Here is a 17756-nt window from a genome sequence, read left to right as displayed (position 1 = left end):
GAAAAGAAGAGGAGATAATACGCCACCCTGAGGAACGCCAGCAGTCGTGTTGCACCAAGAAGAGTTAATATCCTCAATACGAATACGCTGCCGACGCCCAGACAGGTAAGAACGAAACCAATCAATAGCCGTTGGAGATATGTTAAGAGAACGTAAAATGGCGAGTAAAATGTCAAAATCCACGGTGTTGAAGGCATTACTAAAATCCAGTAATGTCAACACCGTCAATTGCGACTTGTCCATGCCAAGCCGAATGTCATCAGATATTTTGATGAGAGCGGTAGTCGTACTATGACCTGGGCGAAAACCTGATTGAAAAGGATTTAGGAGACAATTTCGCAAAAGAAAGGTATAAATCTGATGATGCACAAGGCGTTCTAAAACTTTGGACAGAAAAGGGAGTATAGAAATAGGGCGATAGTCAGAGAAAGTCAATGGTTTATTATTTTTGGAGAGAGGTATTACATTAGCATCTTTCCATACAGTAGGAAAGACACTACAGGAAACAGAATTATTAAGGAGGGAAGTAATAGTGGGAAGGATAATATCAAGGATAGGGATAATCATGTTACGACTAACGCTGTCATTTCCAGTGGCATTCGACGTAATAGCCAGTATGTTTCTCCTAACATCACAATCGGAAAATTGATTAAATGAAAAAGGAGTTATATTAGGAGTTGGAAAAGATGAAAGAGAATTTAATGTACTAGTTTTGTCTTTGATATTGAAATCGACAGAAGAGCAGAAATGTCTATTAAGACTTTCAATGTCAGTATTATTATTATGAGAGCTTTGAGTTTTTCCAACTCCAAGTGATTTGAGAAACCTCCAGACTTTAGCTGGGTCTTCGTTTTCGACAGATGTATGGATGTGGCGACGTTGAGCCTCCCTACATGCTCTATTACAGAGATTCCTAGCTCTAATGTAATGGTCGCGATATTTATCAGGGTTTAATTTAAATTTCGTTTTTGCCTTGTTTTTTTTAGCCTGAAGAGCTTTAATATCATCAGTTAGCCAGGGAGCAGGAATATGCTTGAGACGCACCGGACGAACAGGAGCATGACGATCGTATAACTCTAGGAGAAAGGAGTTGAACAATTTGACTTGCTCATCAACTGAGTTCTGGCTACCAATCGTTGACCAGTTGCATGCGGCAGCATCAGTTCGCAACTGCTCCAAGTTCATGGTACCAAAACTGCGCTGCATTACCACTCTACGCTTAGGTTTAGGCGGGCGAATTTTGTAAGAAAGGTAAATTAAATTGTGGTATGAAAAGGCATCTGCAGGACACTGACCATGCCTAGCGACAAGATCAGAGGACGAAACAAACATAAGATCTAACAGGGAAGGATTACTATTGGGGAAAAAGTGCGTTGGCTGAAGAGGTAGGATATGGAGGTTACAAGAGACAGCAAGAGAGGTGAGACGTTTTGCGCGGAAGTCATCTTTCAGGAGACATGTGTTAAAATCACCCATAATAATGGTGTGATTATAGGATGGAATTAAGTTTTCTAGGGTATTTTCAAGAGAATCAAAATAATCGATAGAAGAGGAAGGACTATAAAATACGCCAAGAAGAACTTTAGAATGTGAAAGATTGACATCGATAAATAGGAATTCAGGATCATAAGAAGCATTGGAATTATTAGAACAATTTATAATCTTGTAAGCAAAATTAACGCGAAGATAAATTGCGACTCCACCGCCACCTGCCAATGCTCGGTCATTACGAATAAGATTAAAACCAGGCAAATCGTATGAGGCAGATGACAGACATGGTTTCAGCCAGGATTCCGAGACTAGAATAGCATGTACATTATTGACGTCAAAAGATGCAAGTAGATCCGGGTAGTGGGCTGGAATACTTTGTGCGTTAATATGAACTATATTGAAGTTCTTATGTGTGCTGTCAAAATTCCATTTTAAAATCTCATTTAGAGGGATAGGGTCACTGAAAGTAGAATCATAACTAGATGACGATAAACAAGAAGAAAAAGAGCAATTACCTTGATCAAACATATAAATAAGATATTATAAAATTAAATAATAATTAATAATATTTATAGGTGTATAAATTTAAATAATCCTTTTAATTCTGATATCTACCTGCCAGTATAATAGCTTATTAAGTTTAAAATTCATATGTAAATAAAACATGGATCCAATCTAAAAAGAAACTAAGATATAAAAAAAAGAATAGTAATAATATTAATGTCTGCATTGATAACAACAAGCCATTTAACTGTATACATATGATCACATGCATACATACACACATACACACACACATACATACATATGTACACACACACACACACATATATATGTACACATCATACATATACTGTAATAAACAGCAATGAACGTAAGGGAAATTGTGAACAATAGTAGTATAATATAAGAGCGAAGATATCTAATTACAAAAATATCAGACATGGCTATATGATTATAAAATGGTAGCAAAAATTAATGTATAAAAAAAAGAAAAAGAAATAAAGATATGAAGGAGAAATAAAAATTAATAATAAAAATTAAATATACTACAGTCGACTGTATGGGTATGGATTTTTGTCTGCTCTTAATAAGTATAAAATGTAATAACTCTTAATTACAGCTTAATGCTTTGCGTTTAGCAAATACACAAGATGCGAAGTCACTATAAAAAAGATCCTACAAAGAAATATAACAAAACTGTCATTTACAATACACGTGATGATAGAATGAAATGACAATACAGTTATAACAATTGTAAACAAGAAATTTTGATCTACCATCCTTTACAATAAAATGACATCACAAAATAAAATAACACAAACGTGGGTAGAACACTTATTAAACAATTTAAAGTAGGTACTCTGTAAGGCAAGATCTCTTTTCAAGTGCATAATTTAATTGTAACTAATAACGCAAAGCAGTAATGTAGGTAAAGTTTGTAAATTATGCTTGAGCAATCACTACTTTTTTACGCGCTTTGCTCGAGACGCAGGAACCGTGGAACATGTGGATGTACTCTGGTTTGATGAAGCTTCTGCAGCCAAACTTTGCGACGAGTTCACTAGTTTATTTATCTCACTCATAGAAGTTATGCGATGCCTCGTTCCATCTGTACCAGTGATGATAACAACTCCATCATGAGTCCAGCATTTTTTTATGCCGAAGTGTTGTCTAGCAGCTAAAAAGGCTTCGTGTCTCACTGCCGTTAAGAATTCCGACACAGTGATGCCACAACCTTTGAGCTTCGTTTTAGAATACCACACTTCATTCCTCATCTCCAAGTCTCTAAATTTTACTAAGATAGGTCGTGATTTTTCTTTTTTAAAAAGACCTAATCGACGAGATTGGCCAATTTGGTCAGCAGAGAAGTCACTGATGTCAAGTTTCTCCACAATGATCTTTGATATCACTTGAGAAACAGATTCTCTTTGAGACTCAGGAATACCATGGAATAACAGCATTTTACGTCGACTACGCATCTCCATCTGATCTTGTTGGCGAGTAAGCAATTCCATCTGCTGCTGGAGGCTAGTAAGTGCAATGTTGACAAACTTTTGGAATACCTTAAAATTAGATTCCAGTGAAGAAATAGTGGTAGGAGTGGTACTTTCCTTTTGAGTTTGCAGTTCATTTTGAAACTCGGCCATTTTCTTATTGAAATGCTCCATCAATGCTGCCATTGTAGTGTGTAGTGCTTCCATAATAATAAAATCAGTGCAGAAACGAGAGGAGATAATAGATCAGCAGGTAGATATCACAGTCCGATTATAAATTCATATGAAAACTTATGAAACAAATAGTTGATATTAATTATAATAATTATTAAAAGTGAGACACGTATTTTTTCGTGTTAGGCGTTGCGTAGCTACCCGCAAAAAAAAGATTTTCTATTATTGTCACCATTATTGTTGTTAGACGATCTTTTAATGGTCTCCATTACTGTTTTGTTTACATTTTCAGAGTAAATGTATACCTTTACCAGAGGGAGACTTTGTACAAAATTCGATTGCTTGGGTACCTCTGTCCCATTCATGTTTCAACCGTAAAGCAGTTGTGTTTGCATGGCTGTGTTTCGGTTTGAAGGGTGGGATATGGCGTGAATTTACAGATACAGAGGAATAACACCTAAGTCCTCAGGAATGGCAACGCATGGAGGGTATCATGGGCAAAGCAGTATGTGTGTGTACTGTTATGTCCATGGTACTGCTCATGTCTGCTCATGGCGACGGTTACCACTTTCCATCAGGTGGGCCGTCAGCTTGTTTGCCATTCTAAGTCGTTTAAAAAAATACACTCAATACAGCTCAGTACTTTGTCTTCCTGTAAACATCGTATTGAAGAAGAGTATCTTTTGTCGTCCTCCATGGCGCAGCGGTCAACACGCCTGCCTGCGACGTGGAGGCCCCGGGTTCGATCCCCGGCCAGGTCATGATAGAAAACGATCTTTTCCTGATTGTCCTGGGTCTTGGATGTTTATCTATATATGTATCTATTATAAATATAGTATCGTTGAGTTAGTATCCCATAACACAAGTCTCGAACTTACTTTGGGGCTAGCTCAATCTGTGTGATTTGTCCGTATATATTTATATTATATTTATATTTATATCTAGTGTCTAGATATTTTCTGTAATGACAACAACAAATGAATGGAAAGGAATCCTATTAATGGCACTGGTCCAATATGTTTATAGTTCCTCGTAATACTACTATAATGTGTTTTTCCTTACTAACAAAATTTTTGCTGTGTGGCCCAACCCCCGCCTCCTCTTTCTGTCACGTGGTTTTCGAGAGAGGCGAATAAGGGAATTCAGTGCTCGAGAGATGGGCTACAGCATTTTTCTTAAAACATCACCAAAAGCCAAACTGCTGTGGTCAACCCGCTTGCCAATATTAGCAACTACTGGCAAATTCACCTCACTGCTAAACTGTCATGAGGAACGGGGTTGTTGCTAACGTTAATGGGACAATGTGAAGGGGAACCTTATATTGAACAGTGGACAGATAATGACTGGTATGATGATGATGATGATGAGTCAATGCTTAGACGATTTATACATACACGACGTCGCCATAAAGTCTAAAGGTACATCCAGTTCAAATTTGTCAATCGCGCGGTGGCCTTCAGCGGTGCGGTGCGGCGAGGTCGTATCTATTGCGGTGTATTACATACGCCGGTGCTGCGCATGTATAAAAAGACTATAAATAAATAAATATCCAGCATGTTGAATAATTCGAGGTAAGTTATTAAATAAACAGATATGTTATATATTAGTTATATGTATTAGTTAAGCCATTTTCGTATGAATGATATTGGAATGGTAACCCCACCTGCGCTACCGGTATACGCTACTGGGGCACCAGTTATAGATGATAAGTGAGGATGAAAGTAGGTCAGTTAGCCCATCGTGACGAATTCCACAAGAATTAACCATGATGGTTTCCAGGGGGAACCGTGTGAAGGTCAACCTGATAAGGTATATTAGAGCCTATTACTGGGGGGAAGGGATTGTTAGCAATGGAGTTTGACAGCCCCATTGCTAGCAATATCAGCCCTATCAGGTCAACCTCCGCGTAGTTCCCCCTGGAAACCATCATGAACAATTCTCGTTGAATTCGTCACGATAGGCTAACTGACCTGTTTCATCCTCGTCTATCATCCTTTACTGGTGCCTCGCCGGTGTACACCGATAGCACGGGTGGGGTTACTATTTCATTATCACCTATAAAAAAAAAAGACCCGATTACTAACAATTCCTTTCCTAATTTAGTTAAGCCATTAAAGCGCCAAACAAGTAACGAACAAACTCACTTTTATATTAATACATCAGTAAGTATATTAGTAGGTTTTCTCAACTTACATGATTATATGTATAATTAATGACGTTCACTATCTACAGCTAAACATAGGCCTTCCTATACTGGGAGGTTTTGCCAGTAGTTTTTACGTTTGGCAGAAGGGTTGGCAACCGCAGTTAGGCTTGTGGTGAATTTTTTTTTTATACAACTTAGAATGGCAAACAAGCTGACGGCCCATCTGATGGAAAGTGGTAACTATAGACATGAGCAGTACCATGGGCATAACAGAGTATACTGTTTCGCCCATGATACCCCCCATGCGTTGCCGTTCCTGAAGACTCAGGTGTTATTCCTCTGTACCCTATAAATTCACGCCATATCCCACCCTTCAAACCGAAACACAGCCATGCAAATACAACTGCTTCACGGTAGAAACATGAATGGGACAGAGGTACCAAAGCAATCGACTGTTGTACAAAGTCTGAACATTTTATCGATGCATGTGATTGTTTTTTTTTTTTTTTAAAAAAACAATATATGTATAACTACAGCTTAGCTTACAAAAAATCAGTTTTCTTAAAAGCTTAAAGTAAATGTAGAATGGCATTAGTACTTGCAATATACGTTCTTATCTAATAAATCGCCATTAGTAGTAACACAAAATATTATTTTAAGCAACATAAAAAGGTAAATAAGTTACATCAAGGTAAGGAAAATAGGCAATAGTCACTCATAGACATCAACAGCCCCGAGAATAACACGGGATATACTGTGATGCCCAACCATCATGCTTATTATATACTTACCTGTGTCACTCATAAAAAAAAACAAACAAATGAAGAGATCATTTAAATTGAAGTTAATTGAAAACGGTCCATAAATCTACGGTCCTGAAATTCAATTTGGATTATTTCAGACTTAAATTTAATATCATTGAATATGGAAATTAGTGGGAAATTACATTGGCTTTGTTTCAGTTCCCAGTGGCTGTTCGTGCGTATTGCTATTAAAAAATATGGACACAATTTTAATTACAAAATATGTTTAAACAAAAATAAATAAATATGCTCACGTCTATAATTACGATAATGAGATAGCCAGAGGCATTTGTTGATTAATTTATAAAAGGTATTTTAATTCCTTAAATATATTTTATAAATATATTCAAAAAAAGTATTTCAAGTGGTGGATGTAAAATGTGTAATTTTGTTATAAAATTCTCATAAAACAAAATCAAATATTTAAAATTTTAAACAATCACGATTTTATATACGATAACAATGTAGTAAGTAAATTGTCTAATATAGTTTAAAGCACATACAATTTGCAGGCTACTTGACAAACGAAGTAAAGTGTTTGCAAATTGAATACAATCTAAACTTATAAAGAAGTAAGATTTTTAGTACCTACATTTTTTTGTAATGGGTCAACTCAAAAACTACTAAATCAATTTTAAAAATTCTTTCATCTGTAGCAAGCTAGTTTGGGATCGATTCTGAGGTGTCGTTTTTCAAAACCTCTCTCTTAATCCAATATTTTAATTTGATGGTAATCATACATTACTATTTTATAGATCATCGTCTATTAAGAAATTTAATTCATATTGATTCTAAGAATAAAGATTTTTCTGTGATATCAAGCTCAAATTTTTATTTCAAAGATAGATTTAGGGAAATGTCGCTTTAGAATCGACCCCGTTATCAGCAAGTAATAGGAGCAGTATTTTAATAAAAAAAAAGCCATGCAAAGCCGGGGCAGGTCGCCAGTAAACTATATACACAAGATATATGCTAACAAAATAATAGTTATATTAACGAAAACATAAATACTTCAAAATCTTAATACGCTTTGTTTGAAAGGATGCGTGCGTGCAACATTTTATAGAGTAATAGTGTAATCTATTGTACGTATATTTCGTACTTTATTCGGCCCTGCCGTAGAATAAACAAAAGTTCAAGCCGCTACCAGTTTAATAAATGACTAGGTATACGAACTTACCTACCACAACAGTGAAGTTGGTATCTACTATAAAATATGGAACAGCCACAAACAAATTGAGTTCGCATTTAATGAGTATTTTATTATGTCCGTAATTTATTATTTTAAAGAAAAGGGCATATATCTCTTTAGACGCAAACTTTACTTTCAACTAATCAGAATATCTTGTACTAATAATAAAATTAACAAAAAAGGGACAATTTTAATCGTGTCAATATGAGTATTAATGTTGGATTCATCATATCAGCCTTTAACTGTCCACTGCTGAACATAAGCTTACCCTTTGGGGGGTTTTGCCACAGTTGCCACACTTGGCAGGCAGACAACCGCAGTCAGGGATTTAGAAACGTTTTAAGAAGGACGTTGCTGCCCATCCCTCGCCCTCCCTTAGTCGGCTCTTACTGCACTCACGAGAAAGGAAGGGTGGCCTATTCTATGCCGGGACCACACGGCCAATGTTAGATTAATACGAGTAAATTTTATTGATTCCGAAAAGTATTTACAAAATCAGTTAGAAACTGGCAAATAAGTACTTAGTGTACCATAAGTATAAGTACTAAAAATACAGGCTCTATAGAAGAACAGAGCATTTCTACGGGTATTTTAAAGTTGTTTAAAAAATAGATAGATGTGGTATACACATCTATTGAAAGAAATTTATCTCAGAATACCCAGACATCAATTAACTTTGAAAATTTTATTAATGCGAATGAGAATCGAATTTTTGTGTCCCATGTTTACAAAATCCCATATTAAATATTGATGTATATACCTTTAATTTTAATCAGTCTAAAATTAATTAATATTACCGTAAATTAGATAATGGTATGGTAGCGATGCTGTTCAATCTATAGGCTATGGTAACCACTATCCATCATGTATGTTATCAGATTATTCATAGTTATTAAAAAAAAGTCTCATAGGATGATAATAATAATAACGGGATTTTTTCCATAAGATACTTCATAATCCGTGCATCCAGTGATCAAAAAACTGTTTTATTATCTGTGTCTATCATTAAAATAAAAAAAGATTAAGTAAGCCGTAAAATAAATTTATTCCCATAAATATCTAAAAACAAGGAACAACATTTTTCTCTACGTCATCAACGTGACTACAAACAACAGTGTCGTTAAAGCTCGCGTGTAAGCATCAGTGCATTCTATGAGTAGCAGCGCTGCGCACGGTTCGTTGTCTGGGGCAATATGACTACCTGCAATAACCCTCGCCCTGCAGAAACAGTCTGAAAGCCTCTGCTATTTTACTGGGCTGCTCCTCCAATACCATTCCGCAATCAGAAATGCTTAGCCACGACGTCTTAGTGGGATCCAAGCGACCGTTAAAGGTTACAGTATCATCAACATGTGGCGACAAAGCAGCTGTCACATTCAAAACCGGTACTTTAATGGAATTGTTCTCACGAGATATTCCCAAATCGCTACGACGAATGAACGAATCGATAAACATCGACAAATTAATCGGATTTACGTGAGAAAAACAATCTTTGTATACTTGTGCAAGGTCATGGTTGCGATCTTCAGTGCTTCGGCCAAAGTGGTGCCACATGAGATAGTCAAGAGCGCCCTGAGTCATCCCACTGGATCGAAGTTGTCGAGTATTAATTTTCTGGTACAGCCATTCTGTCCACCCAGCCTGGGTGGATGTGCAATTAATCAGTGCTAAAGCATCAACTCTTTGAGGGTTAGCAATAGCGTAGCGGGCCAAAATGTTAGCGCCTGCACCCACTCCGAAACCGATGAAGGATCTTATACCGAAATGCCCAAGTATGAAATCAATTTGAGAGGCCAGAGCATCCATTGTTGGGTAAGTGTAGTCTTCGGGTAATGCGGGAGCGCCTTCCTCTTGACCAGGAGCATTGACATGATAAATACAGAATTTGTCTAATATCGCTCTCATATCGACAAAATTAAAGAATGCTTGGAAGTTCGCGGCATAATTGAGGCCAAGGTCATGGTACGTCAGTATGGCGCGTTTACTGCGATCTCCTCGGACCGCAACCAAAATGTCCCCGCGAGACGTTCTCACCCTCTCTTCTACACATGCGCCATCGCTTTGCAATCGTCTTTCCGAAGGATAATGTAGCTGAACACTCTTCAAATCGTCTTCAAGATTATCTGAAGATACCATATTTAGGAGGGCGATGTTTTCTTGTATATTTGTCGGCATTTTTTTTTTTATTTATTTATTTATTATTTATACACTCCAATAGTACAGTTCGGTTAAAATGCACCAATGCTTTGTAATTTCACCTCACACAATGGGTCGGTCTCCAGGGTTTTCAGTAGTATATTAGAGTTAATATGTTAATTAACGTAATCCGTCAGCGTCACAGAGCTGTGTGTTTACAACACGCATTTCTGGTTACACAATGTACAACTTTATTATTCGTATTTAACACTATCGCGTTTACTTATTCACTTGTCGTTTTATTATTTGGGGCAGTATTATCGGCAGTATGAGTTTTTGCGAATAATATGTCAGGAAATGGTCAATAATGTAGAGGCTCGGCAAACGTGAATCCCGGAGAGAGACCGGTTCGGCACTGTTCGGATGTTTTCGCCAGTGGTCGGCATGCAAGCCGATAGACGGTACGCAAGCCCACATACCATAGATTAAGGATAATATGGACTCTATTTACTGTTGCTAACTTCACTCAAGTTCTTGGCGCATGCGAAACTCAATTCGTCGATTATGACAGCTAAAGAATTATAATTAATCTATCCATGAGGCTTCATATAGTTAACAATATTTACTTTTTTACTTTACATTTTACATAATAGAATGAAAATATAATAAAAGTTTAAAATTCTTTCGTAGTAAATAAAAAACTAATTTCTTAAAAAACAGTTTATTAGACGTTTCGGTACCATACAACACCTCAACTTGCATTCATGCATAATTTTTTTACAATGCAAGCGGCTAGACTTTGGATTTCCCTCCCAAATGAATGGCTAATACCAGAATGGCGCAATCTGTTCATACTTTTAAAGCTCAAACAAAAAGATTTTACGGTACACTTGACAGTTGAGTTACTTACATGTATAATAGTTATATATATTCAGTTACTAATTTTATAGCTTTATAATTTGATTATTTATCATATTATTTATGCATCATATACGTACTATATATTCACTTTACATATAAACCCTATAGATAGTTTCTCCTTTCGGGTTCTCAAGGTCGACTGAAAGAAACCCCGTCGAGGAATAAATCAGCCTGTAACTTGTCGTTTACTTTATAAATTATTACGTTTATATTAAATGTGAATGTACAATAAAGCTTAAATAAACAAGCAAACAAAGCAGCCACATATACACATAAACCAATTGTTGAGTATAGAGTATGTCCTAATATAATTTTTATGATACATGTCAGCTATAAATAAGTTACAGGTAAATAGAAGGCACGGTTTATTTAAACTAATATTATAAAAAGGAAAAATTAGAGTTTTTGTTCATTTGTTATATAATTTAACTCAAAACTAATCGACTGATTTTAAAAATTCTTTTACCGTTAGAAAGCTATACTTCGCCGAGTAATATTGATTATATTATATTTTCATAAAAATTAGAGATTTCTACCTAAATTGGAATAATGTAACTCAGGGCATCAAAATGCTACCTGTATAAATCGTTAATTTACGTACGCTGTAAAAATTATTGACGAGATATAAAATAGTATTCTATATATTAATAGTACTCATGATTACTCACAAAAAAGGAGAAGACATATGCCTAACTATTATAGTTAAATCACAATAACAGTTATTGTTAACATAATTAAGTTCAAGTACGGGTGGAATCAATTAGTGGTAATATTGATGTCCTGGTATTAATTTGTATTCACTTAAATGGTTTGATAATGAAGGTTGATTATTTACGTATAAATTACACTTTAAAGTATTCAGATCGAGCTTTTTGTTTAGAAGTTATGGCAGGAATAAAAATTCTCAATGTAAAAAAATGTCACGGTTTGAATAAACCGTCCTACGTATAGTCTATTAATAATTTAGTCTATTAAAACGATACTAATTTCCGTACGTACATTAAATATTAATTTTTAAATTTAAAACTTTAATTATTAATATGAAACTTTAATTTTTATACTAGCGATCCACCCCGGCTGCACACGGGTATATATATCAATTAGATATAAATGATTCTTACGGAATTACACCTGTGCGAAGCCGGAGCGGATTGCTAGTAGTTCATAAAGATGTATTCATTAAACGCCATCGAAGCAAGTCACGTAATGAGTATTAATCGTCTATCTAATTTACTGTTTATCCTCAAATATATTTTTTCGCAGTTCTATTTCATTTTGTTCCGTATACATATTTTACACCTTTAGATTAGGCGCGTCATACATGTAAAATCTAATACCAATTAGCTATGTATAAGAATTGGCATTGTAACCCTATCGAAACCTAAAATGAATAGGTAGGTACCCACCTAATTTTATTTGTGACGAATTAGTTAAAATATTTGTTTTCGGAGTTAATATAGCGACATCTGTTCGAGTAGCAATAAACGTGATGTAAACAGAACTCTGAAGTACCGCGTATATAAAGATTGACGATAGATGGCGTTAATCATAAAAGTAGTATTCGTAACCTTTCAAATTACAATTTAAAATTATTTTTTGTATATTGTCATTATTTAAATAAATTATTTTTATACTAGATAAAAAAAAAGTTTTACATTTTGATACTAAATATATTTTTTTTCATATGAAGTAGATACGAACAGTAAAATGTAGGCTTTGGATACCGAATACAGGGCTGATAGCAATCTATTTCAGTCTAAGTTATAAATTCCAAAAGCAGAAAACTGAAAATTTATCGGAGATTATTATACTATTTACGCCTGAATTAAATCGTAAGCATAGCTAGTATTAAATGAGATTATAAACGAGGGTACTTATTAGTTCGATTTTTTTTTTTTTTGCTTACTTGGTGGTAGTTCCCTAATTATACAAAATGTCTATAAATTACCTAACAAGTAGGTAGAAACAACAGTATTACTGGATCTCCGTATAAAGTAGTTGTCTACATAAATTTTAGGAAATTGTAAATTTATTTGTGCCTAAAAAATTTTATAAAGCCATTTTAATAAAAACCTAGTTAGTAACAAAATAAAAAAAAAATTGTACCTAATGTGCTTATTTATAAGCAGAATGTTATGGAAGCATAAAGGTAAGTTGTGTTTTATTAAAAGTAATATAATTTTTATATAATATGCCTAATATAAATAATTAAAAATAGTTCATATTCTTTGTTTTGACCGGTACCATTCCATTTTCTTTCTTTTTTATTTGTGTATAAATTATAGGCGTGTTTCGATTTGAAAGACGAAACTGATATGCTAACAAAATTACAGGGTACGTAGGTATGACATCTTAGTCCTCAGGAATGGCAACACGTGAAGGTTTTTTTTTTATTGATGATAATGAAATGGTATCTCCGCCTGCGCTAACGGTATAGGTACGCTGGCGGGGCACTAGTAAGCGATGATAGGTTAGAATGAAAAAGCAGGCCATTTAGCTCATCGTGATGAACACACCTAGAATTAAGCACAATTATTTCTAGAAGGAACCACGTGGAGGTCGAGCTGACAGGGTATATTGCTAGCAATGGGACTAGTAACCCGCATTATTAACAATCCATTTCATCATATCCGTTCAGCAGTTAGAGCAAGTGGATAGATAATGGCTGAGATGATGATGATGATGATGAATAAGCTGATCAGAATTAAAAAAAACAACTAATACGTCTTACTCCTACCTACTTATACAGATACTACCTAGGAATATATATAGATACTAATTTGACTCCGCACTTCGCACGCGTAATCGGTATATGTTTTTTTTTGATGGGTGAAAATGGTATGGTAGCCCCGTCTGCGCTAAAGGGATACGCTGGCGGAGCACCAGTGAAGGGTGATAGATGAGAATGAAAACAGGCCAGTTAGCTCATCATGATGAATTCATAAGGAATTAACCATGATAGTTTCCGAACCGCGAGGAGGACTATTATATTGCTAGCAATGGGATTTTTAGTATCCATTACTAACAATCCTTCCCCCCCCCCCCCCTCTCAAACCAAACATCTGGTTATCTCAGTTAACTCAAGTGGCTTCCCATCAGGCTACGGAGAAATGTCCACATTCTTACTCTTATTTTCAATATCTTTTTAAGTCCAACATGTCCACATTACCTTCAGGAAGGGTTCAAATTTTGCGAGACTGATGTTCGCCTGAGATGCAGTAATGATTTTATTGTGAATTTACCTTGTTTTAATACTCAAAACTATGCCAAGTCATTTACTGTACACGCTCCACGTCTCTAGAATTCACTTCCTAATAATTTGAAAATAATACAATCATAAAAATTCTTTAAAGCAGGTATCATAAAATTTTATTCTGAAACTCCTTTTTCATTGAACCAATAGGTATACACAGCATGAATTATGTACAATAAAGATTTTACAATACAATACAATACAATGTTCGGTTGGGCCGATAAGTAACAAATAAACAAACAAAAGCAGGCACAGTATACGTGTATTACTTTTGTCTTTATAAAAATGTTTATGAGTAATATTTTTCAACCGTCTTCAAAAATAAGGGGATTCTCAATTCGGTTGTATTTTTATGTTTGCTACCTCCAAACCTCGTCAGCTCTAATCTGTTTTGGAAAAGTCTTTTTTATCTGAAAGATATACTTATAAATTGTTTTTTTTTATACAACTTAGAATGGCAAACAAGCTGACTGCCCACCTGATGGAAAATGGTAACCGTCGCCACAGACATGAGCAGTACCATGGACATAACAGAGTGTACTATTTCGCCCATGATACCCCCCATGCGTTGCCATTCCTAAGGACTCAGGTGTTATTCCTCTGTACCTTCCTACCACCCTTCAAACCGAAACACAGCCATGCAAACACAACTGCTTCACGGTTGAAACACGAATGGGACAGAGGTACCCAAGCAATCAACTTTTGTACAAAGTCTCCCTCTGTAAATTAGTCCCATATATATATGTAACAAAACTACTGAACGGATTTTAATACCATTTCCATATATATATATATATGGAAATGGTATCAAAATCCGTTCAGTAGTTTTGTTTTTAAATAAGAATAACTAGTTTTGTCACAATTGAAGTTGGTGTTTGTAAACGGCCAATGTGACAATAATGAATGTCTTGGAATTTTTAAAGGTAAGGCTAGTCTGTAACTAATTCAGGAACAGAACAAAAAATTATGCCTTCGTTAATAAGTTCTCCAATCAATAAAACATTCACAGAAAAAGAGTGATGGTATTTTTAGAATATGACAATACACGAAAGAAAAAACTGGTCAATTCTGAGAAGAACTTACACGTCTAGGGTTCCGCACATAAGATAGCTTCTAATGTGGATTTTCCTTTCTTTAGACAACAAAACATCTGAACATATGTGTATACTCGCAGTTGTTTTGAAAATACACTTTTAATAAAATCTTGTAGTAGCAATTTGCTAATCGTCTAATTAACAAGAAATGAATTCCAACAATACATTGTTATTGGTCTTATTTTGAGCAAAATATTAGCATTAACTATTAGTAAGTTAGTAACATTTAAAATTAATGTTTTTCTTTTGTTCCAATTAAATATTATCATTAAACACTTTAATTCCTTTCACTTTATTGTGAACAATTGATAAAATACGGCATTACAATAGCCGTCATTATGGCTGTTCCTGTTTCAGAGGTGGTGGGGATAAACAAGAGTGCAGAGAGACAGCGCACTCTCATATACCTATTTATTTATTTTTTGGAAACAACAGATGCAATGACAGATCTGCCGGGAAAAATAGAATTCCGCTGACACATGTAAGACCAGTTTAATTAATTAACAGATGTAAGATATTTTTTTTATAATATTTTATACTAATTTTATTTACTTTTTATATCGTCTACAGGACGAACGCCGTTCTCGTAAAGCTATTTTTGAAGTGAGAACGGCGAGCTACTTTGGTAAAGTCCACGGTTAAGCCGGCTGAGGCGTTAGAGTGCAACCCCATATATTAGGTTGGTATCCTTTTGTTTATATATATATACAATATTAATAGTACACCATCTATTAGATATTATCAGTTTATTCTATTTGCTGATAGTACTATTTGTTTTGCAGATTTCTAGAGCGGATCTTTTGCCTGAGGCCATTAACGAAATACAGAAGCTGACAAGAGGTTCAAAAAACCATCAACCAGCTGAATAAAATTAACAATAAACTTGAATTCCAAAGTATATATTTTATATAAATTTAATTAACATAATTCTTAAATGTTAATATTGTTGACTTATACTCGTATTTTTTTTTTTTTTATTTTAGGAACGAAATTAAAGACGGAACTCATGGATCATAGAGTTTGCCTTGAAAACGAAATCGGGTAAAGTTGTAATGTAAGTCAATATTATTATGAATATACCGAACATAAGCCTTCTGCATAAGAGCAGTTTAGTCAGTAATTGCCACGCTTGGCAGATAGATTGGCAATCGCAATTAGGCTTTTAGAGATATTTTAAGACGGACGCTGCTGCCTATCCCTCGCCCTCACTTAGTCGCCTCTTACGACACCCAGGGGAAAGGAATGGGTGGCCCATTTTATACCTAGCACACACGGCGATAAATCAATATTGTTTTATATAAATATTAATTTATATAAAACAATATAATATAACTATAATAATAATTAACTAACTATAAATTAAATAACTATGCTCAATATAGCTGAAAATTAACTAATATAAAAGGTTTTTCGTTTCAATCTTTTAAATTTCAAAAATTCATACCATTTAAGACAGGGTTTACATTGGCTCAGGCCCTACTGTTACCTGTTCTTGATTACCCTGACATATCCTACCTTGATGCAACTGAAGAGCTTTATTAGAGAAGAGCACCCAGCGTAATTTAAGTTTATCTAGTTCATGTTATGTCCAGGCACTGCTCATGTCTATAGGCAACGGTTAGCACTTTCTATTAGGGGGGCCGTCAGCTTATTTGCCATTCTAATTTGCATAAAAAAGTTCCATGAAAATTTGTTTGAAAATTTTCATAATACCTATTGTACACCGCTCTACCCGATGATATTGATGCTCTTTTCCAATTTGGATTTACTGGAAGAGAATTCTTTTAGAGCCTTTGTATATTTGATTATCGCTGTCATATATTTATGTACAATTAGTGTGTACGATATAGCATTAAAAAAAATTAAAAAAAGTTCTTCACCGGTGAGTCTTGGACCAAAAAATAAAGGAAAGGGAAAAAGGACGGGGAAACGGAAAGGGAACCGGAGAGAATGTTCAGTATGTATCAACATAACACTTTTATTCAAATGCTCGTATTGTTCTACATTACCTACCTATATTGTTTACATTTTAAACATATTTTTATAATATTTTCTGTTTTGTTTTTTTTGTATTTATTTACAATTAATTTTTTCTCAGGACTCTGACATAGAAATTATGGACATAGGATCGGACGACGAAGATCTACAAACAAAAAGCCTAAGTACCTATCGACCTTTTTTAAATATGTAGGTATTTAAAATTTGTAGTGGTATAATTTTAATAATTCAACATAAATTACAAATTATTTATGTTGTTACAGGCGATTTGCACAGGGAAATATTGGGCGATGTAGTGTCTTCAATAAACAACTAAATTTTATTAAATTTATTATAGGTACAACCTATCACAAGAATATATATATACCTAAATATAAGTACTATATATATATATATATATATATATATATATATATATATATATATATATATATATATATATATATATGTTAGATGTCACCAAACGTAAGTTTCTTTAATACAGTATAATTTAACATTTCACTTTCTTAGAATTACATGTTGACATTCCTATTTATTTATTGTTTGGAAAC

At 34.5% G+C, this 17756-nt stretch overlaps 2 protein-coding genes and 1 long non-coding RNA gene across 4 annotated transcripts; 1 reads left to right on the top strand and 2 right to left on the bottom strand.

The window, feature by feature from the left end:
• Positions 1 to 2585: 2585 nt before the first annotated feature.
• On the bottom strand, positions 2586 to 4326 carry LOC128201983 (uncharacterized). The gene has a single exon (XM_052900671.1). The coding sequence runs from the start codon at positions 3693 to 3695 to the stop codon at positions 2955 to 2957; it is 741 nt and encodes a 246-aa protein (XP_052756631.1). The 5' UTR covers positions 3696 to 4326; the 3' UTR covers positions 2586 to 2954.
• Positions 4327 to 8829: 4503 nt separating this feature from the next.
• Positions 8830 to 10382, bottom strand: LOC113519661 (protein NDRG3-like). The gene has a single exon (XM_026904817.3). The coding sequence runs from the start codon at positions 9976 to 9978 to the stop codon at positions 9001 to 9003; it is 978 nt and encodes a 325-aa protein (XP_026760618.1). The 5' UTR covers positions 9979 to 10382; the 3' UTR covers positions 8830 to 9000.
• Positions 10383 to 15568: 5186 nt separating this feature from the next.
• LOC116413509 (uncharacterized) lies at positions 15569 to 17547 on the top strand. 2 transcript variants are annotated; one of them, XR_004224131.2, is made up of 6 exons: positions 15569 to 15688; positions 15778 to 15886; positions 15990 to 16102; positions 16191 to 16261; positions 17306 to 17394; positions 17469 to 17547. It is a non-coding gene; the product is annotated as an uncharacterized LOC116413509 (long non-coding RNA). The 2 variants fall into 2 exon arrangements; XR_008253539.1 differs by lacking the exons at positions 17306 to 17394; positions 17469 to 17547 and having other exon boundaries at positions 16191 to 16415.
• Positions 17548 to 17756: the final 209 nt, after the last annotated feature.

The sequence above is a fragment of the Galleria mellonella genome, unplaced genomic scaffold (assembly GCF_026898425.1).
Source record: "Galleria mellonella isolate WM207_F2 unplaced genomic scaffold, CSIRO_AGI_GalMel_v1 utg65, whole genome shotgun sequence".
Taxonomy (NCBI): Eukaryota; Metazoa; Arthropoda; class Insecta; order Lepidoptera; family Pyralidae; genus Galleria; species Galleria mellonella.
This window is presented reverse-complemented; position numbering and strand designations above follow the sequence as displayed.